This window comes from Vidua chalybeata, chromosome 18, assembly GCF_026979565.1.
Source record: "Vidua chalybeata isolate OUT-0048 chromosome 18, bVidCha1 merged haplotype, whole genome shotgun sequence".
In the NCBI taxonomy this organism is placed as follows: Eukaryota; Metazoa; Chordata; class Aves; order Passeriformes; family Viduidae; genus Vidua; species Vidua chalybeata.
The window spans coordinates 12,704,327-12,726,197 of record NC_071547.1 but is presented as its reverse complement, the minus strand read 5'-3'; the positions used below and the strand labels follow the sequence as shown (position 1 = coordinate 12,726,197).

The following is a 21,871-nucleotide window of genomic DNA, read 5'->3' as shown; positions in this document are numbered from 1 at the left end:
CTTTTGCCTTTTCTGCAGCACAGAGTTAGGTCAGGGATTGGACTCCATCTCTGAAGGGTCTTTTCCAACCTAAGTGATTCTACATCCATCCACTCCCTCCTTCCTCTCTTGCTCTTGTGAAGTCCTGCTGAGTTCCCAGTGTCAGGGGACGACACAGCACAAGTCTGGGACCATGGAAAAGGACAAGCCCAATGTTATATCCTCGTTCAGGAAGAGAAAAGTTGGAATCCTGCACCGTTCATCAGAGCTGAGGAACTCAAGTCTCCCAAGAACAGCTTTCAAATCAGGGTCCCCCCATGTGCTGGCAATCCAGTGAAGTTTAACAGAAGATAGAAGAGCCCAGCAAGGTGTTTTCACCTGGATATGGACATGCTGGGCACACCAGCCTCCTCCTGACCTTGAAAACAACAGCCACAGAGTCTGTGCAGTACATCCCTCATCCCAGGGCAGGGAGAGGGGCAGGAGGAGCAGCAGCTGCATGAGGGGACCCTGGCACTGAAATGGGGAGGAAAAAAGCATTTCCCTCCCCAGCAGGCATTGGCATCCGTGTCTGGAAGACCAGGGCTCTTTAGGGAAGGCAGAGGACACAGCCTCATGTGTCTGGAAGTGGCAGCTCTGCCACCAGGCAGATGCAGCTGGAGGGGTGGAGCTGAGCTCCATGCAATCCCACAACATTCCCCTAATGAGGCTCTAATTCCACGGGAAGAGAGAGCTGAGCCACCCAGCTGCTCCCCTGCGCAGAGATTTCAGCACAAGGGCTTTGAGCTGGGGCTCTGCTGGTTTCACTAAGGATGGACATGGCAACACGAGCGAACGTGGTGTGGAAGAGCTGCCCAAATACACTGGCTGGTGTAGCCATGCAGCACGGTTCCAATAAGGACAAGTGTTTCCCTGTGCACAAGTTAAAGCCAGAATTAAGGAGCTGATGCATCCCAGAATTCTAGTGATTTGTACAAGAAGGAGCACTCCAAAGCTGGGCTTTATCCAGCATTCACTTGACTGAGTGTCCCAGAGCTGAGAGCACCTGATTATTTTCCATCACTGTTATTTTTAATAGCTTCCAAATACTCTTGCAGTGAACTCCAGGGAATCAGGATGAGAAGTTGCTTCATCTCAACCCCTCTCCAATCTGCTCCTATAAAGTTTCCAGACAAAGGGGGAAGGAGCTTGCAGGTACAAATTCCAACCTCTGTGCTGGCCTGTCCATAACTCCCAGGTCAAGCCCATTCCTGATGTTCTTCCCCTTCCCCCAGGCCAGGAAGGAACAGGTGTGAGCTGCAGGGCTGGAGGCACCTGATGGGCTTTGCAGGCACAATTAGGGAAGCAGAGGAAAAGAACTGCCAGACAAGTCAGAGCAATGGTCATCTAGTCTGGCTTTTCGGTGCCCGGCACAAATCAGGACCAGATGCTTCAGAGGAAGGTGTGAAATCCTCTTAATGGACAATTATGGAATAATCTCCCTTCAAGTAAGTTTTTTTCCAGCACATGAAGGTCCAGTTTATGCCCAAAGAATGAACTTACAGGTTCTGAACAGTGTTTATCGCACCTAACAAGGACATATTTAACCCTATTTTAAAGGTTATTGCTAAGCTGGTGCACTCCACACGTGCTGGCAAAGTGGCTTCGATACAGCTGCTAAACTGGTTTAAAATTTGCTGCTTTAATTTCACCAGCAGCTCCTGTGCTCTCGTAGCAAGAGGTGGGTGGAAAAAAAAAGAGCATAGTGAAGTTCTGCTGGATGAGATGCAGGGATGAAAAGGGCAAGCACTGCTCAGGATTTCTGAGCAGCAAAGAAACAGCTCAGCCCCCTCCATGGTTGGGATGGAGAAGGAGGCTCCTCCAGGCTACACAGGAGGTCAGGGAACAGGGAAGTACAACACAGATCTCTCTTACTGTGTAGGAAGACTTGCTAGTGATCTCCAAGAGCTTCTGCTTCGCTCTGCGCTCCGACTCGCGAGCCTCCTGCAGGTCCTGCTTGAGCTGATCAGCCTCCTTTGCCCTGCAAAGACCAACAGCAAACAGCAAATATCAGACTGGAGCCAGGAGGAATGAGAAGCAGGACCAGTGTGCATTAGGCAAGAAGAGACAGAGAAGGGCTGAGTTCATCTGAGCAGAAGGGCTGACACCTGGCAGGCTCTCACACAGAGAGGAGTAATCAGCTGGAAGGAAACAAGACTCATCTTTTACTGCTCACTGCCACATTCACCATGGGACCTGGGCTAGGGTATCAGGAGGATGGAAACACCAGTTTTAACAAGGAGCAAAGTCTCTGTTCAAGGACCTGGAACAGAACTCATGGCTGGAAAGGAGAACTGAACAACTGAGAGATATGTACAGGAGTAAGGAGAGAATAGGGAATGTAGATCTACCATCCAGAGGAAGAACAACCCCCAAGTGTTATTAATGTTGTTAAATACTTTGGGGAATGCAGAGGAGGGTTGCAGAAAGCACCCAAAAGCAGAGCTGGCTTTTGGAGAGGGAAACCATCTGGGCCAAAGGGCCATGTGCTGTTGGACACACGTGGGAAGCTGAGGGAGGATAACTCAGAGGGATAACTTGAAGGGGGTGGGAAGCAAAGCAAAAGCAGCTGCAAGGTTGTACCCTCTGACCTCCTCTCTGACTCCTCGGCCATTTTCAGTGCCAACATCTCTGCCTCCAGCACCTTCTGCTCCATCAGCCTCTTCTCCTCCTCAGTCCGGATGGCCGTGGCCTTGATGCGCTGCATCTCCTGCTCGGCCTCGGCCGCCTTCTGAGCCAGGAGCTTGGCCTCCTCCTCCGTGATCTGCGCCTTCTCCGCCAGCAAATCCGCCGTCTCCTCCGACCTCATCTGACAATTCCGGGACACGAAGCCATTAAGGACAGCCAATGTCTCCCCAAAGGTGCCCACAGCCCCCGGAGCAGGGCCCCGAGCTGCTCGCTCCGACACGCTCCGTAGAATCCCTCCCTTCCGTGAAAGCCTGCAGCCGTCTGCCCCCAAGGCTGCGATGTGCCCAGGCTCTGTCCCAAATCATCCTCTTTGTGCTCCTCCCAAGCAGCCCTGCAGGATTAAATAGCTCCATCCAGCCTGCTGCTCACTGGCCACTGGAAGCAGTTTGGGAACAGTCTTAGGGCAGCCATAGAGCGCTTCCAAAAACGCTTCCGCAGTGGAAAGAGTGAGGAGCAGCTGCAGTGCTCGGGAAATGGCCTCCCAGGAACCTACCAGAGCCTCGTTGGCCATGGTTGCCTCCTCCTTCAGCTGCATCAGCCTCCTCTCCAGCTCATCCCTGGTCCTCTCAGCCTCTTCTCTCATTTGCTTCTCTCGTGCCAGGCACTGTCGTTCCATCTGGGAAAAAGGGATTGGGGAAAGCGAGGAGAAAAACACATGTGAGGAAGGTGAGAAAGAGTCACAGGTGAGGTCAGAGCACTGCTGCTCCTCTCTGCTTAGTGACAATGGGAACGTCCATGGACTGGGGTGACCTGATCAAAGAACAGAATCATGGGATCACTTAGGTTGGAAAAGATCATCAAGTCCAACTGTTCCCCCAGCACAGCCAAGGCCACCCCTAATCCACGTCCCCAAGTGCCACACCCACACCTTCTTTTAACCCTTCTAGGGATGGTGATTCCACCACTGCCCTGGGCAGCCTGTTTGATGCCCCCTTGAAAAGTGCCAGTCCTGAGACAATTCCCATCCTCTGCTCAGGCTGTCACTCACAGCATGGCCACAGGAGCTGCCTGCAGGTGACAATGTCCCCAGACAGTGCCCTCCTAGGCTGAGTCAGAGGGCAGACCAGACCAACTGGGTCTCAAGATCTCCAGCTTAACTCTCTGGAGTTTCTTACAGCAGGACTGGGCCTAAAGACAGTCTGAGGGCACCTCCCAAACACCAAAGCACAGGGCAGGAGGCTGGAGAACAAGGATAGCTGCTCCTTTTGATCAGATATCCAACCCAGCATCCTGGAACCTTCACTTCCATTCATTCAGAGGGAGGTGACACAGAGGGCAACCATCTCTGACAATTCCTGGATAAAACAAACCCTCTCCATTCGCAGGGTACAGCAATGCTTCTTCAGGAGGAGAAGATCCAAGCCACCAGGACCTGCCAGCTCTCCCCAGAAGATGCTGGGAGGGTTGCTGTGCCCAGGGACTGCCTCTTCACTAGCCAAGAGCCCAAAGGAGCCATTGGGCTAATTAACACACTGAGTTTAATCCCTCCAGTCCCACAGGGATGGGGCATTATAAATATCCACGCTGCAGCCAGGACAGGAGACCTGCTGGGTTTAATAAGGGAAGGAAGTGAGACAAGCCACATTTCTCTACTCCTTGGACACCAGCTGTGCCCTGAAAGCAGGACGCCCACTGTTCCAGCCGTTCTGCTTCCTTCCATTAAAGGTTCCCCTCATTAATTATCATTATGATCTGCATCCCACTCAGGACTCCCATTAACAAGAATTCCTGATCTAAAAGGACTATTTGAAACCAGTTAACAACTGTGGATGCTGGGGAGGGAGCAGGGAGCAGGGCAGACAGCACAGTGGCTCACTCAGGACAGGGCAGCCAGCCCACACAGGAGCCTGACCTTTCCCATGGAGCCCAAGTGGTCTGGATTTGGGAGCTCAAGTGAAGCCATAAGCTGCGGATCCCTCCCAGAGCCCTCACCTCTTCCAGCAGCCCAAATAAGCACAAGATCCTGGGTGTGGTGTTATCCAAATACATCAAAACCTCACAGATCATAAAACTTAAAGATTCATGGAATTGATCAGGCTGGAAAAGCCTTTTAAGCCCAAGCCCAACCATTATCCCAGCACCACTGTGTACTCCACAAAACCATATCCTTGAGTGCCACATCCACTTCTGAGCTCTTCCAGGGATGCTGACTTCACCACTTCCCTAGGCAGCCCATTCCAGTGCCTGACCACCCATCCCTGAGGCTGTCAGCACTTGGACACCGTGCTGCTCCTTCCAAGGACCTTCTGCTCTACTAAGGACACGGCTTAGGGAACACAGTGGTGAAGGGTTGATGGTTGGAGGCCTCAGAGTGCTTTTCCAACCTCAATGGTTCTATAGTGCCAACTCCTTACTGACCAGAGGAATCCCTGTGGGAAGTCCCTCTTCCCCAGTGGAGCTTGTAGTGACTCAAGCCCAGACCTCTTCTGCCACTCCACGAGCTACATGAAGGAAAACTGCCTCAGGAGGTGCCTGAAGGACAAGTCACATCCCACCTCCAGCCCAGCTGAGCACCTCAGCACCATGCAAGCACCTTGGGAGGTACATGAAGGACAAGATACATCCCATTTCCAGGCTGGCTGAGCACCTCAGCACCACACAAACACCAAGAGATGCCTGAAGAACAAGCCATGTCATACCTTCAGCCCAGCTGAGCACCTCCACCCCACACAAGGATTGAGAGAGGTGCCTGAAGGACAAGCCATGTCCCATTTCCAGGTCAGCTGAGCACCTCCATCCCACACAAGCACCTCTACGGCCACGCTCAAACCCAGTAACACCCAGACCCACGAGCACAAGCCCCTGCTGGGTGCAGCGACTGCTCTGGCTTCTCCCGCTCCTCTCTAGTGGCTTCCCTGCCAAAGGGCCATTTATATTCCGAGCACCAGTGCTCAGATTAGCTGTGTGGGTTTCAGTGAGTAGAAAAGGTCTACGAGCAGAAAACAATGATTCATACAATTCAATTTGCTGATCTCTGCTCGTGGGCTCCACGCCGCTGCCTCCGCCGCGCCGTGCCGGCCGCCCCGGCTGACCCGTGGCACGGAGAGAGGCCAGCATGGCATTAGCATTCCAGGCTGCACAGCCCGGAATGTCGGTGTGCATTCCATCACCCTGCAATTAGAAATGAGCCAAAGAGCTACAGCAGAGCACAGCTCCCCCTCACAGCCCCTGATTTATCAACTGTCCCAACACACGGCCTGCCACGCACTTGTAGACAACCAGGGCAGCTCTTCCCTCCTGTCCTCTCAGTTTTGTTCCCAAATTGGGGGCTGGACTCAGGCTGCCACCAACCTGCAGAGCCAAGCTGAGATGACTGGAGAGCTGGGAGCAGGCTACTAAAAAATGTTCAGCTGGACCTTCCCTCAAAGCTGCTTTGAAGTCATTCCAGAGACCTGTTCTCCCCAAGCCCAAGCATTTCTGATTTTGGCTCACTGGTTATGGGACACGTGGCTCACCTGCTTCCTGGCCTTCTCCTCCCTGGCCTGTGCTTTCATCTGCTGCACCTCCAACGAGTCTGCCTTCCTCCTCCTCATGAAGAGGTCGTGGTTCCCAATGCACAGCTGAAGAATCTGTTGCAGTCAGGGGTGAAGAGCAGAGAGGAACAGCTGTATGTGTGATGGCAATGAGGTGGTTTGTATTCTTGACACACAAAACCACTAGAATTGCTTTGATTTGGTGCTTGTTAGTGCTTCCACCCACTGAGCTCCAACCCTGTGAGCTCTCACAGCTGTAGGAGGGGCAGGGAGCCAGGTCCCACACCAAACACCAGCTCCTGGGTATAGCAGCTCTTTGCAGACACCAATTTTCTGTGCCTCCAGCACAGCACGGGTGTTGTTTTACACCCACTCTGAAAAGACAAGAGGCCAAATAACGAAATAAAAATTGCTACAGCTCTGCCTGGTTCCCTGGTTCTCACTGCTCCCTTTCTTTAGGCTCAAGATGAACTTGCACCTTCTCCCCAGTGTACGTTTAAGGCACTGAGATTAAAAAATAAATTAAAAAAAAAAAAAAAAAAGAAAAAAAAAAGAAAGGAAAACCACTTTCCATTTGGACAAACAGAAGGCTTATCAAAAACTTGCTTGGGCATCTCCAGATTCCTTTGCTGAAGGGATTTGAGCCCCAGTGTGGTTCTCTCTGGTAAGGACCAGGGAGGTGGCAGTGCTAGAGGAGGGTTAGCACAAGGTGGGCACACAGAGGAGTGAAAAGATTTTTTTAGCAATAAAAGCAGGGTTCTAAATTTGGATTCTTTTCTAAAGGACTGATTTACATGCTCTTCTTCCATTTTATAAAATCACAAGAATCATGAAATGGTTGGAGTTGGAAGAGACCTTTGAGATCATCCAGTGCCACCCCCTGCCATGGGCAGGGACACCTTCCACTGTCCCAGGTTGCTCCAAGCCCTGTCCAACCTGGCCTGGAACACTTCCAGGGATGGGGCAGCCACAACCCAATCTTCTCTGAAGATTTCAGCACTATGAACCTGATGATGCAGAGAATGAGGAAGCCCCATTTCCTATAGAATATGAAGCACAGTCAACAACCAGGACAGCAAAGGTACCTGTGTGACCTAACAACAGATCCAAATCCAGACCATCAGCTAAAGCTGGTCTCCAATATGGACAGCTCAGTGCAGCCCATCCTTGTCCAAGGAGAGTGTCCTCAGAGGGGAAAAGCCAGGACTGTGGTAAAGGTGCCTCCCAAAGCAGGGAAAGCTACGACACAGGGCAGAATGGGAACGATCCACATGGGAAGAAAGAGGAACTGGGCAAAGCTGGGAGTTCTATTTATTAAGTGCTTCCACTATTTAGGTCAGCTGAAAGCCAAGAGCTGCAAAAGGGAGCACAAAAAGAGGGGAAGGGGAGAGGTTCTGTGCAGCAGCTTACCTTGAGTCTCCCCCTTCCCTCCTTCAGCGAGCAGTAACTGCTACACCCCATCACAACCACACAGCAGCAGCTCCCTCTCAAAGGAAAAGCCCCAAAAGCTCGTTGTCTCACACTCTCTGCAGAACCCACTGCTGCAGGCAGTAAAAAAAGACTGTCTGTGCACTTACCAGCTTATTCACACGCAGCTTTGATGAATTGAATTTAAAAACATCAATCTTTTTGTCCAATGGCTTAATCGTAAACTGAAAAGAAAAAAATAAAGAGGGAGAGAGTTATCAGAGAGTGGTGCATTTAATAAAAAGGCAGCTATAAAATTCTTCCTGAAAGCTCTGGCTCAGAGCAGGTCAGCAGGGTCAGACACACGGCTCAGAGCCGTCCCCGTGGCTCTGAGCCAAGCAAGAGGACTTGCATCAAAAGAAGCCAAGGAGACAACTGTTCCTCCTGTCAGGAAAACATGGGGGCCACAGGAGCTGGTGTCCTCTGCAGAGAACCCTGCAGGGGTGGGGGTTCAGCTCAGCACCTCCCCAGGCAACGTGCTGCTCTCCTGGGAGCTGCAGGGAACACAGAAACCACAGCAGGAACTCAGGATGCTTCCAAAGGCAGGAAGAACCAGCTCAGCTGCCTGATGGGAACCACAGAATCATTAAGGTTGGAAAAGCCCGCCAAGATCCTAAAATTCAAGTGTCAACCCAACAGCATCATATTCACCCTCAAACCATGTCCCCAGGTGCCACATACACAAGTGTTCTGAACACTACTTGGCAGTCTGGGCCAGGGTTTGACAGCCCTTTAATGAAGAAATTTTCCCTAATATCCAACTTAAACCTTCCCTGGCACAACTCAAGGCTGCTTCATCTCATCCTATCACTTGTTACCTGGGAGAAGAGCCCAACTCCCAGCTGGTTGCACTCTCCTGTCAGGGAGTTAAAAGGGCAGGAGAGCTGCACCAGGAACACAGCAAAGAGCTGCTGCCCTTCCCACTGACACCTCCACTCACAAGAGCTCCCCAGAAGAATTTTCCATGTATTTTCTTCTCCAGAACTCAGCCATGTCCTAAGATTTCCCCACAATTCAAACTGTTATTCCCTGGCTGTAAGTTATATGTACAGTCCATGTGCCAACCAGCCAGCTCTACCCATGGCCTGGCTTCACCCTCTCCAAAGCTCTCCCACAGATGCTTTCTTGAGAGGCCAGTGGTGGCACAAATCCCTCAAGGGCTTTGGTAATGCAGCCCTTGGATGGAGAGAAGCCTCTGCACTACCAGAAGGGTACTTGAAGAGATGGAGTGCTCTGCAAGATGGCATTTTTTAGGAGACATGCACATATTCCATCACTCCCCCACACGCTACAGAAATAACGGGCTGAGGAGCTGGAGCAGACAGTGTGTCCATTAGAGTGGGAGATCTGTCAATACACGGCCCTGCCTGCAAAGGGCCCTGCCCTGGCACTGCCTCGCTCTGGCAGTTTAAGAGCCAATCTTTTAAAACTTTCACAAAAGCAGACGTGCATGAACGTCCCTGGATTCGGGCTCCAGCAGGGCCCCCAGCAGTCACTGAGAGCAGCAGCAGGAATGTGCTGGGAGAGGAGTTTCAGCTCCATGTGAACAGTCAATCTTTGTTAGGAGGGATAACCCCCAGTGTGGTGTCAGCAGAGCTGCTGTTCCCAGCTATTGGCCCTGTGTGCATCAGGTCAGGCCTGCTCGTGGGCACCTGATTACACAGATGATTGAGCTGATGGAAGGGACCCATCCTTCCCCTGGAGAGAGCTCTGCTACAGTCCTGTGGCAAGGCCTGCTTATGGAGGGGTCAGTCCCTGCATTCTGGGGAGCTCCCACTGCACTGTAACAGGAAGGGAAGCTTTGGAAGTCACTCAGTGCTGGGCTTTTTGCGGACTTGTGAAGCTCTTTAAGGAGTAAAGCAAGTGGAGACAATTCCAGCATGGATTTACTGCTTATAAAACTTCACAAGACATGCAATAAACGCAGCTGATGAGAAACCTTTAGCTGCTCCCCTGATCAATATCATGTTTAGATTAGAAAACCATTTTTAATTAAGAAGTTAATTCTCTTCCTTACCATGAAGGCAGCTGGTTTCTTTGAGCAGCTCTCTCAGACTTAAAATGGAGCTGCTCAATCCCCCCTCCTCAGCCAATTGCACTTCTGTTCTCAATTAGGTTTGAGGGCCAACAATCCCAAAGACCCAATTTTTGTCTCTGGATTTAATAAATAACTATCCAACAGTGCCCTTAAATTGCTCAACTTCCTAAAAAGATTCCAGCTGCTATGCCAAGCCCAGCAGCCTGACACCCAAGATGATGTAATGAGATGGCAAGAGCTCTTCTCCCCAGGAATACATCTCCCTGTACTCCATAATACAGAATATATCCACAGTAATAAATACTGTAATATATGCAGTAAAGAAGAGATTTTAACTTCTGAACTCTGGTATTTGGGCTAAGAACATCAACAGCAATTTTGGGTTTTTGAAAAGATTATTACATAGAAGGTTTGAAACCAAAGAGGAGAACCAGCTCCCCAGTGACCCCTTGCACGCCCACTCCTGCACAGTTTCAGGAAGGCTTGGATTAAGGTTTCAACTGGAGGAGTTGAGCTGCCCTTAGCTAAGCTGGTGAGAGCAAGCACAGCAGAGAGAGAAGCCAAGAGAAATAATTTTAAATCCCAGTTGTGTTCTTACTGCTCTCAGGGAGGAGTTGGGACACATCCATACCTCTTTATCACTGTAGGAGATATTCCGGATCTCATTCCATGGGAAGGAGATTTTAGGGGTCAACCTGTTGTCTGGGTCATAAATGTGAAGACCCAAGGCATCAACTCCAAGGAGCAGCTCTGTGCCCTTTTTATTCTGCAGGAGAAAAGGAAAGAGCAGAAATCACTGGGAGGGTCAGATGTGAACCTACTGTTCCCCCCTCAGCCAGCCCCGAGCAGTGACCCAGCACTGGGTACCAGGAGCTGTTGCCTCCCCTCAGCACAGGTGGGGTCCCCAAATGCCACCTCCCAGCTCTCTTGGCTCTCCAGGACATGGAAATTACTCTGGCAGGAAAACAGGACCCCCCAACCCACCCAACTCACCCTGATGGCAAAGTAGTTCACGCCGTACATTTCCAGGTCCTGGGCTATCTTCAGATACTCCATTTCAGCTTCATCTCTGTCAGGCAGGAACAGTGTTTGGGAGGATCAGAGAGGGACATGGCTGCTCCTGCTGATCCTAAGCACTCACCAGGCTTTAAAGCTTGGACTGTCTCTATCACACAGGTCAATCCTGTCTTTGCTGGCAGGATCAATAAAGTCCAAGAGCAAATCTCACTCTGCAGCTGCCAGCATCTGAGTGGCTGCTGAGATGCAGCACTCCAGGCCTGGCTTTGTTCACCTCCCAGTCCCTTCAGCATAAATAGGAAATCCCTGGCTGGGATGTCACTGTTTCAGATCCATGGCTTTAGGTTTATCCCCCAAAAGGAGCATTTTTCCACCTGAGGCAGCCACATAGTTTGAATCCCTATTTATTCTCCGAGATCCCTGATGCAGGCGAGTCCTTACTTTGCATCAATCCTAAATTCTCTTGAAGGCCCCAGCAGTGACCAGGGGACAGCAAGGCACAAGCAGAGCCATCAACAAAAGCTTTGAGCTCTTTCCGAGGCTGCTGTGCTGAGATTAACCTGCTGGCAGAGCTCATCCAGTGCCTGCCCAAGCTTCCCAAAGCCTGGTGACTCCCCAGGGGAGGGGACTGGCCCTGACCCAGCCCAGCAGCACAAGCTCACCTCGCTCTGCCCCGGTGCTCTGCATACCAGGCTGTTATCCTTTCCTCCCACATCTCTGGAGTCATCTGGTACAGGTTTATTACCTGGGATAGGAGGGAGACAGAGACCAGCTTACAGTGCTGCTCCTGGCTCAGCAAGAAAGCCAGAAACACCAAGACAGATCCAGCAGCACATCCAGCCTCAGGACAGCTTGGACACCGACTCCCTGACGCTGCTGAGCTCCTTACCCGCTTGGGAAGCAATTCCTCCTGTGCCAGGAAGCCTCTCTTGTGGACGTTGGGATCGTAGTCACCGTACTGGGGAGAAGCACAGACACCATGCCCACCCCACGTTAACAACAAGGGCAAGTCAAACCCTTCACTCCCTCACACCCAGCCCTGAGTGACAGCAAACATGGCCTGCTCACCCCTTCACCCCATGAGCACAGAACGTGCTGCCCTCTAAGGTGAATAACCTGAGTTTCCTTGACATTTCATTGCTAATAGAAACAAAGAGTTTCCTTCTACTCATGCAGCAGGGCTGGGAAGAGAACAAAACTTTCCACCATCACAGAATCATTAAGGTTGGAAAAGGTCTCTAAGATCAAGCCTGTGAATGAACACCCCTAAGGTCCCCAAGGGCCACATCTGCTCAGTTTTTGAACACTTCCAGAGATGGTGACTCCACCACTTCCCACAATTTCAGCTGATGACCTTCACCAGTTGATGTCCTCCATCAGTCCAGCTGGACTAGATGATGGTTGTCTATTCTATTCTATTCTATTCTATTCTATTCTATTCTATTCTATTCTATTCTATTCTATTATCATTATCATTATCATGCCCTAATTAACATTTTCTCCAGTGCAAGACTATAGCTGACAGGTCCTTGCAGTTCCACAGGTAATGGAACAAGGAAATAAGACATGGAGAAAGACCTGTCCCCAAAAACTGATGGATAGCAGTGATCCAGGTTAGGCAGATGGCAGTTCCTCTGTCGCTGCTTATCACCCTAATGAATAAATATCAAAAAAATTAGAGGAGTTTGACAGATTCCTCTCAGGCAGGTGGTGGCTCTTCTGTCAGAGGGTCTGTTGCTCAACTGGGTCATGGAATCCAATTCAGATTTGTTAAGTGCATCCACTAATTACTGGTATTTGTTTAGATTTACATCTCTTTGAGCAGCATATAAAGTGACTGAGAAAGAAAACTGCTTATTAACAGATTGAAGAGCCGTGTGTCCCTGCGGTGCATGTGAAAATGAATTTACCTCCTGCACGGCCTCAGAGGGCAGGAAAACGCTGGAAAACGGCTCCTCCAACAACCCAGCAAATTCAGGGGGAGAAGAACAAAGCATGTAAGGCACGTACACAGAGTGCTGTGACTTCCACACTTCCTTCACCTGGCAACAAGGACTTCTGCAGTGATAGAGGTGACAGTGCCTGACTGCACAAGACACAGCACCGTTTGCTCAAGCCACTCATTTTGCAAGTGGGGCAGCCCTTCCCTCCCTGCTTTTCTGAGCAACCTTCACTCAGGAAGTGCAAAATGGTGACAATTTTTAAACACAAGACCAAGAAGCACCTGCTGGTCATACAACAAGTCAGGAGGCTTTTCCTCTCAGCCTCCTTTTTGTGCCAGGACCTTCACACCGTGCACCAAAACCAGAGTTCAGCATCAAAAGTCTAAACGCATCCCACCTTTGCGCTTGGGAGACAACACGTGGGGATTAAAGACACAAATATTGATTTGGAGCCAATGCAGATGCAAAGGGAGCATGTAACAACAACCAACACTGACTCAGACTTCAATTAATAGAACAAAACCAGCCCGGATTTCATCCAAGAACAGCGGTAACTCTCTGTCTTCCAAGGTCTCCTCAGGATGCAGCACTTTGCAGGTACACGGCCCCTGAGCCCCCCTCGAAAGGAAGCAGAACTAAAAATGTGGCACTGGTGAAGGAAGCAACTCCAACAACTTTGGACAGTCAGCAAGTAAATAATTTTTAGGTGATGAAAATAATAGCGAATAGGATTAACACGATTATTTTCTGTTGTGATCTTCTGCGGAAGTCCAAGACTAAATATGGATTATGTGACTTTTCATGTGCTAAAAAATACTGCCGTGTCCCAGAGGAATATTTGTACTGAGAGGGGAGAGTCTGGATGAGAACATTAATTATTCACAAGTCAAAAATCAACAAATGGCTTAAGTATTGCAGAATTTGTTGGCTCAAATGATTTTGCAAATGTACTTTCTAAAGGCCTTTTCAATTAAATCATTACTTTCAAACTGTCATGGAATTTCAGCTCTTGTTAATTGAACTGTATGATTAATATTTGTGATTGGACATGGAATTGCCTTTACCACACTCATACGCCTGGCTTAGATTGCTGGATAAACAGAGGCACGCTCAGCTACAAATTAACACCAAGTATTGCTTGTTTGGGGAAAAACAATAATAATTAAAGAGCTGTTTGCTGTGCTGCAAGATCTGAAGTGCTGAGAGAGTTGCAGCACAGCAGCGACCTGCATTTAAGGGGTAAAAAATAGAAGAACCTCCTGGATGTTCCCATTTTTTTTCACTTGATCCCATGTCTTTCCCTGCTATTTAAAACCTGAACCACCTCCAACCTCTGAAAGCCACGTGGGTGGTTTGAATAGGGCTGGAGGGGAAAGCACATAGTAATTCCCCAAATGAACACAATGAGAGGGAAATAAATAAGCTGTTATTTTTAAGACCCCCCTGTTTCCTTTGCTGTCTCAGGTTGGTGTGGATGGATCAGCAGTACCTGGCTGTCAATAAGTGGCTGCTGGATGCACACACGCTGCTGTGTCAGGCTATTATGCTCCTAATCATGCAAATCAGCGCCTTATTAGTGAAATTACTGCACTCTCTGCCTGCTTTCTTGTCCAGGAAGGACATCATTATCCTATTCCACTGGAAGGAGATGACCTGCAACATCCTTCTGCCCAGTTCCCTATCAAAGATGTGCTTTCAGCTTTCACCTTTGCTGGGAGTGAAAGCAGGAGGGGAGTCCCAGGCTGGAGGGGCAGCAAGGAAAAGGATATCTGGAAAAAAAACCCTTTAGTGAAAAGCAGAAAAGTCACCCCTGCTCCTCCTTCTCCTGATCTCAGCATGGTCAGAACTGCTCTGACTCCATGTGAGCTCCTCCCAATGGCCCAGGACATTCAAGGTTCCAAGGGGACAAAGGGGAAGGCACAACCAACCTGCACCAAGCCACAGCCTGTACCCAAGGAGCTGTCCCGGCCATGAGGTAACAGAGCTCAATATTTACCCAACGTTTATTCATTTTGCAGACAGGAAAGTCATTCTCTACATATCCTCAGATCGGGTCAATGGAAAGAAAGCCAAGGAAGTGTTTACTCATGCACTCTAATAAGAGTGATGAATGTTTCACACAAACAGAAACATTTCTAAAAGCAACTTTTCTTTGTCCAGCTGATGAGTCTCTTGAACAAAACATGGTTTCATCAATAGTCTAATTATGAGGAGAAAAACCACCAATTTCTTGTAAATTCAAACCCCATCAAAGAACATGGCACCCAGGGCTCTACTCAGAGTGTGGACTGAAGGCTTATGAGAAAATTACATGGCCAAAGGAAAAAAACAATCTGGATCAGGCCCTCTCTTCTGGCAACAGGGCTGAAACCCCTCTCCTGCACTGCCAGCAAAGATGGTCCCACAGAGCTACCTCTGCACAGCCGTGCTCCTCAAGGACAGCTGGACTTGCCAGAACCAGGGCACAGCCACCTGCCTGTGGTCCTGTGAGCCACACCCTCCCAAAATCCCACCCAGAGTCAGAACCAACAGGAGATGCAGAGACAATGTGGCTGGGCTGTGCTCAGACTGCAGTTGCTCCTCTCCCTCCCAAAACAGGATCTTTGCACACACAGACTGAAGCTGAGCTCCAGGAGCTGTTAACTGAGCAACAGCACATGTTGTGCATACACAGGGAGAAATTATGTCCCTGCCACTGAACCCTGGGCTGCTCCCTCCACCCCAGGAGTCTCTGCCCTGGGCAAGCTGTGCGAGGCTGCACACCCCAAACTGGAAAACCGTGTCCTCTGGAATAAATCCTCAGCAAAACACACCCGCTCTGGGCCAGAGGAGAATGCAGCAGAGAAACAAGGGGAACTCAATGAACACTGACATTTCCCTCTGTCTGGTGAGGCCAAACACCCAAGATCAAACCCAAGATAAAGGGAGAAGCCAGGAAAAGCCCTTTCACAGTGCAATAAAAGGGATGTGGCAGTTCTAGCACTGAAATAAAGTCATTGTCAAGATAAGTATTCTGGGGGAGCAGTGGAGCTGGCAGTCCCACGGCTGGCTTGCCTCTGGCTACACTGGCAAAAGCAGGGAGGAGATCCAAAAAACCTCAGGCTCAGGGAATTCACCTGCTCCAGCAGTAAGCCACACTCAAGCAAGCTCTGCAGCTCCTGAGCTGAGCATTTGCTATAGAGTCCTGGAAGAAGAAAGCAAAAACCCATCCAATGTCTGGAGGAAGCCAGGAACCAGCCATGTGGAGAAGGCAGCAGTCCTGGTGTAGCCCCCTCACTTCCCAAGCTTTCACAGCTTTCCCTGCTTTCCCTTTCCCCAGGAAGTGGCTCCTGGAAAGCACCTGGATCAACACTACCCCAGCAGGCCCTTGGAGCATCCCTTGCTGCCTACCTTGGCTTGCACAGCGTAAGAGGCCAGCAGGACAGAGGCTTCAGGAGGACAGAAGATCTTCTCATCCAAAATCTGCTTCTTCACCTGCACACAGAGCAGCAAAGGACAGATAACACACGTTTAGTGGAGCACAGCAGAGCATGACTGTCACAGCAGATGGCTGCAGTTTGTTTTAACTTGAGCTGTCAACCACACAGAGTTAACAATTTTCCTAACACTAATCACAGTCCAGACCCAGGAAATCTCTGGCGGCTCGGAAGGGCTCAGGCTTTCACAGACCACCTTTCTCAGACAGGTTGGTGAGAAGAGCTAAATTTATATGTGGAAAATGACAGCACATTTATCCTGTTGCTAAAGGCAAGGGGTGGGGGGAAAACCTTGCATGTAAACAGAGTGATAAAACCTCTTCAGGCACGAGCTACGGACTGATAGGACATTCAGCCACACTGCTAAATAAAAGAGCAGCTTGCAGCCAAGTCTCTGTCCACTGCAAGCTTTGCTCTGGGACATTCAGGCCTCATTGTGAGTCAGTGCTCACCTGTGCTGGAGGCCAATTCCTTGGATCCCAGCACGGAGAGCTGGGTCACCTGCGTGGCAGAGCTTTCAGCAGCAGGCAGAGCCCCGCGTGCGCTCCCGGGAGAGCCAACGTGCAGCTCCCCGAGGCCACAGCTTCACTTCCCTGCCTTCTGTGCATTCAAAAATTAAACCTGTCATGTTCGATCTTTTTTGGGTTGGCACACTTAATTTTCCTGATTAAAGATAGGGGGGAAAAAAATTTAAAAAGCCTACGATTTCCTGGGAGGCTTAAATGGATTGTTGGAGATGCAGGAACATCAATTTGAATTTAAAACGTGCTTTGAGTCCTCAAAGTTGGGTACAACATAATCACAGCAGATATTCTGCTGCATCAAGATAAAAAACAGGAGAGTTTACAAGCTTAGATGTGTTCCTGTTTCCCAAATGCATTCAGGAGCCCAGGTTCCTCTCAGCACAGAAATCCCAGCAGCAAAGTCATGGTCTGCATTTAGAAAATGCGGCTTGAATGGCTCTTCCTCTCTGATTTTCCTTCTCAAAGATGCCAACAGCATTTTTCCTCACTGTGGATAAAGCTCCTGGCAAATGAGGCATTCAGAAATAACCCTACAGAGACACCAGTGCACGAGACAGAGCTTGGAAATTAACAGGAATACTTTGCATTTAGAACACTTTTGGCTCTGGCGAAAAAAGATGGACTTTGGAAGAGTGAGGAGTATCAAGAGGCTGGTGAGCTCACTCCGAAAGGGCAAGACACCCTGCAGGCTACAGAGGTATTCCCAAATCCAGGTTGTCCTGACTTTGGTGTAAAAAACATAAGAATGAGTGACTTTTAAAAAATTTTTGTAATTTATCTTCAAATAAACAGACAGAGAGCAGCTGAAACATCCCAGTGAATACCCAGGAGTCTGACTAGAGGGGCTCTGTTCCCTGTAACCATGCTTGACACAACTCTTCTGAGGAAAAATGTGTCAGAAAATGGATTTTGTGGTAGAAAATTGATCACGTCTCTGAAAGAGAGCTCCTGTGATAGCAGCTCCTTGTTACCAGCCATGCAGCATTGCCACATCATCAGCTGAACTGATTTCTCAGGACACAAGGTTTTGTAGAATAATTTAAATAAAAAAACCCAACCGAGACGTGTTCACCAGTTTCCAAATGCTTAACTGCAGGTCAGGAGTTCCTGGGGCAGGTGAGACTGTGAGGTTTCCCCTTCTCCTCTGTTTTTCCACCAGAGAGCTGAGCTGCTGGGATGTTCTTCTGCTCCAGGTACCTGAAGGCTCTTTAGTGAGGAGAGGAACTTTGCTGTGCAGCCTGGGAAGAGGCTGGCTGCACTCTGTTCTCCAGGATCAAACGCTCCTGCTCCACACAACGATTCCCTCATGTCCAAAGGCAGCTGCTACCCCTCAGCACAGCTCATCCCATACCCTGCAGAGGGACACGAGCCCTTGGCTGACAGATCCATGTCCCTGAGCCACCACCCATGGATATTATGGATCACCTCATCATTCTTGTCTGCCAGTTCAGAGGTCTGCCAGTCTGGGCAAGCTGCTTCCTCCACAAAAACCATCCTTCACCTATTTTAGGAAGTTTTTGTTGCTAAAGACAAGTCCCTTTGGAGAGGTGTGAACATAAGGATGTGGAGCACACTCTGCTGACCAACTCTCTGACCCAGGGACCTTCTGCTCATCCTGGTTCCCTCTCCCTCAGGTTGGATAGCAGTTTATTGACTCCTACCTGCAGGAAGAACAGGTGCTGGGTGATTTCCTGGACCAATTCCTCCTCTGCATTCTCAGGATAAAATTTGGCCAGGAAGTGAAAAGTTTTGGGCTCCTCTGTGGGAACATCATGATCCAGGACCTGTGGGATACAAAAGCCATTTGGTTTCTTCAAGGCAAGACCCAGCTCCCTTCTGTTCAGATGAGCACATATTCTGTCAGACACTTTTAGACATCTAGAACAGATCTAAATAGTTCAAACACTGTAGTTAAAAAAGGAAAACAAACATTTCTGACACTCCTAATGATGCAAGGGAACAAAAAAAGGCAGAAACAAACAGCATGAGAAATGAGACAGTGAAGGTTGATCCTGATCTGCCACGTGCTCGTTGCCTCTCCTGATACTTGCGGAGAGATGTTGGATCCTGCTGCGCCACCACCCGACTTTCTCCTTGTTTTCCTGCACTGAGTTTATTTCAGTGGTGTTTCTTACCACCTTGCTCTGGTACTGCTCAGTTAAATGTTGGCTTAAAACCTCAGCCTGAGAGGTGAGACACCCAGGCCTCCCCCGGTGTCCTTTGGATGTGAACAAGCCACATCTGACACCTCCAAAACCCTCCCCTCACAGATTTGGGAAGCATTTAATCCCTTAGCCCCATCTCCATTTCACTCTGGTTTTCCTCCTCCCAAGCTCTAGGTTTTTCTCAACAACAAAACAAGAGGCAACTCCACTTTTCTGCTGATGGTTTTGTGTTCAGGGGCACAAAAGAGAGAGTTTTAGGTTTCATTTGCTTTGGAGTCACCCTGAAGTGCAGCACCCCAGCATGGCTGTGTCCCAAAATGTCTCCAGGGGATTCAAGCGTGCACAGATGCTAGGATGGGCATCTCTGCCAGCTTTTTCCAGTCTGACACCCCCAGATACCACAAAGAAGGGATTTAAGTGCATCTGTCCCAGTTCACCCACCACACAATCCTGGGCATTCAAAGAAAGACAAAAGGACATTCTCCTTTGTCATCCCACACAACTCACAACCTCTCCAGGGAAATATCCCTGTCCATAGCAAGGGCTTGGAACAAGATGAGCTTCAGGGTTCCTTCCAACCCAAACCATTCTGGGATTTTGTGAACTTTGGTTCTAACCTTCTTGTCCATTTTGAGCCAAGCCACTGTGTCCTTGATCGTGTACTGCAGCCCAAAGAACCAGGTTTCCCGCAGTCCCAGTGTCCTGCACACCAGATCAAACAGGTCCTTCCCTTTCCACTTCACCTGCCAGAGAGCACACAGGAAGCAGAGTTATAAAGATGGATTTCAGAACTTCTCTCTGTTCAACCAAATGCACTGTTTTCACCTCTCAAGGTCAACTTTAAACCCCCTGCAAATGCATCTGGTACAGACATGAAAACACCCTAACGAGGCACACATTATCTCCTTCCATCTGATCTCATCTGCAGAACACCAGCTCCTCCCTCAGTAGGAAACTGAAATGCGATTTCCTCCTTTTCCAAAAAATGACACTCCTATTTCTTGCCCTGGGAAACTAAGGGTTCATTTAGGCTCTTGTTGAGCTCAGGTTTAGGCTCCTGATATGTTCAGGTTCCTGCCTGTTGCCACAGGGAATAAAAATCCCTTTGAACTGCCCCTTGGTGGCTCTAATGTGTCTCCCTACAGGCCCAGGAAGCCCTGCACAAGCACCATGAGCACCAGGGGTTCAGAGAGAGAAGCCACAAAATCAGCAGTGACACAATCCCTGCATGGAGTGAGTGCATCCAGAGCCACCAACCCTGCACGGATAGAAGGGAAAAAAGAGCTCCAAAATCCCCATAATTACCACTGAAGTTAGCGGTTCTCTGGGAGCACATTTTGATAAACTGCATTTTCTGCTGAAAATGTTGGTGACAGAAGCAGCCAAGGAGCAGAGAAAATTGGTTGCTCAAGGACCATGTCCTTGGAGCAATCCTGCAGCTGCATCCATGATGCTACTGAAGTTTGCTCGTAAAACCGGGAGGTGTTGGGAGGCAGAGAGGTGAAGAGGGACATAAACCACGTGAATCTAATATGCCAAAGCCACTTTGGTCTTCCATCTGCACGCTGAAAACAATTGCTGGACCGAGACATATGGCCATTACTCCAAAGCCCTTGGGCAAACAGATCTCGCGCGCTCTCTTGTCACTACAACTCAATCCTGGTGCCACCTGGACACATCGGTATCAACGCCGGGGCCGCTCCCGCTGTCACCCACTGCCGCCTTGTGGGCACAGCCAGGGCCAGCTCAGCCAAGCTCTGCCGTTCAGCGATGACTCCGTCACTGCTCTCCCCCTTCCCCGAGAGCTCAGACACACACGCTGACAGTCCCGGAATAGGACAAAGCCGCCGCCACCCTCCCGAAAAACACCACCCCCGGACTGCTCGCCGCGATTCGGATCAGGCGCTGTCAACACCTCGGGGTCAAAACGCCAGGAGCAGCAAGTTTGGCAGTGCTGTAATTATAACCCCCTTAATTTCACACATTTCACTATCCTCCAGCCCCCGGGATGGGCTCCAGCTCGACACAGGATGGCTCAGCTGCAGAAGATCTTTCCCTGACTATGATTTTAAGTGGGAGGTTAATTCGAGGGCTCAGACAAAACAGAGTGAGGCCCATTAAAAGAGCTATTTGGTACCATTTTTGCAGGCACATAAAAGCAGGCTGCCAGCAAAAGGCTATTTCTTCACTAAACTGCTTTGTATAAAACATTATGGGCTATTTTTCCTTTTCTAAGACCATATTTCAGTTTCAGCACAGCAGCGCCTGCACCAAACCTTCCCAGGACAGGCTCCTGCCTGCTGCTGACAGAAGCACCAGGACATGGCTCCATGTCCCATGTCCCATGGGATCAGTGCATTAAACCTGGAATTTCCATTGGCTGTGACTCCTCACTGAACCACCACACATACCCAAAGTGTGCCCAAGAGCTGACAGGACCCAAAGGTTTCTTCTCAAAACACAAACCACCAGTTTGTTTTGAAGAGCAGCACTGCGGACTAAAGCAGGAGCTTTGTGCAGTTTTAACTTGGTGATGGGAATTTGGAATGGTTTGGGTGGGAAGGGACCTTAAAGACCACCCAGTGCCACCCCCTGCCACGGGCAGGGACACCCTCCACTGTCCCAGGCTGCTCCAAGCCCTGTCCAGCCTCACCTCGGACACTTCCAGGGATCCAGGGGCAGCGACAGCTTCTCTGGGCAACCCATGCCAAGGTCTCACAGCTGGATTTCTTCCTGACACCTAACCTAAATCTCTCCCCTTTTAGTTTAAAACCATTACCCATTCCCCTCTCACTATCTGCCTGCATTAAAAACTCTCTCTCCTTTTTTTACAAGCCCCTCTTTAAGGGACTGCATTTTAAGCGAGGCTTCTGCTGCTGCATTTTACACCAGCGCTTTGTCACCACGAGTTTCTGCGGTGGCAGGAATAGACATTTAACATTCTTGCACAATGCTCAAGACTCCAGCCATAACAGAGCACATATCCTCCCCAGCTGCGCTGAATTACCTTCATTAAATATATCAATGATCAGCAGCCACCTTTATTCCAACAGACATGATTT

The 21,871-nt window shown here is 49.6% G+C and overlaps 1 protein-coding gene across 7 annotated transcripts in view; it reads right to left on the bottom strand.

Moving 5' to 3' along the window:
* The window catches only part of NF2 (NF2, moesin-ezrin-radixin like (MERLIN) tumor suppressor), a 46,890-nt gene that overhangs the window by 16,165 nt on the left and 8,854 nt on the right, over positions 1–21,871 (bottom strand). For 4 of the 7 annotated variants that reach the window (XM_053959365.1, XM_053959363.1, XM_053959366.1 and 1 more), the window contains exons 2-13: positions 19,427–19,552; positions 18,306–18,428; positions 16,035–16,118; positions 11,591–11,659; positions 11,364–11,446; positions 10,678–10,753; positions 10,316–10,450; positions 7,757–7,831; positions 6,162–6,275; positions 3,200–3,322; positions 2,610–2,827; positions 1,894–1,999 (exon numbers count right to left, since the gene is read on the bottom strand). In XM_053959365.1, coding sequence (XP_053815340.1) covers positions 1,894–1,999; positions 2,610–2,827; positions 3,200–3,322; positions 6,162–6,275; positions 7,757–7,831; positions 10,316–10,450; positions 10,678–10,753; positions 11,364–11,446; positions 11,591–11,659; positions 16,035–16,118; positions 18,306–18,428; positions 19,427–19,552 — 1,332 coding nt within the window. The remainder of the gene's footprint in view (positions 1–1,893; positions 2,000–2,609; positions 2,828–3,199; positions 3,323–6,161; positions 6,276–7,756; positions 7,832–10,315; positions 10,451–10,677; positions 10,754–11,363; positions 11,447–11,590; positions 11,660–16,034; positions 16,119–18,305; positions 18,429–19,426; positions 19,553–21,871) is intronic. The other 3 variants (XM_053959367.1, XM_053959369.1, XM_053959368.1) reach the window with 1 other exon arrangement.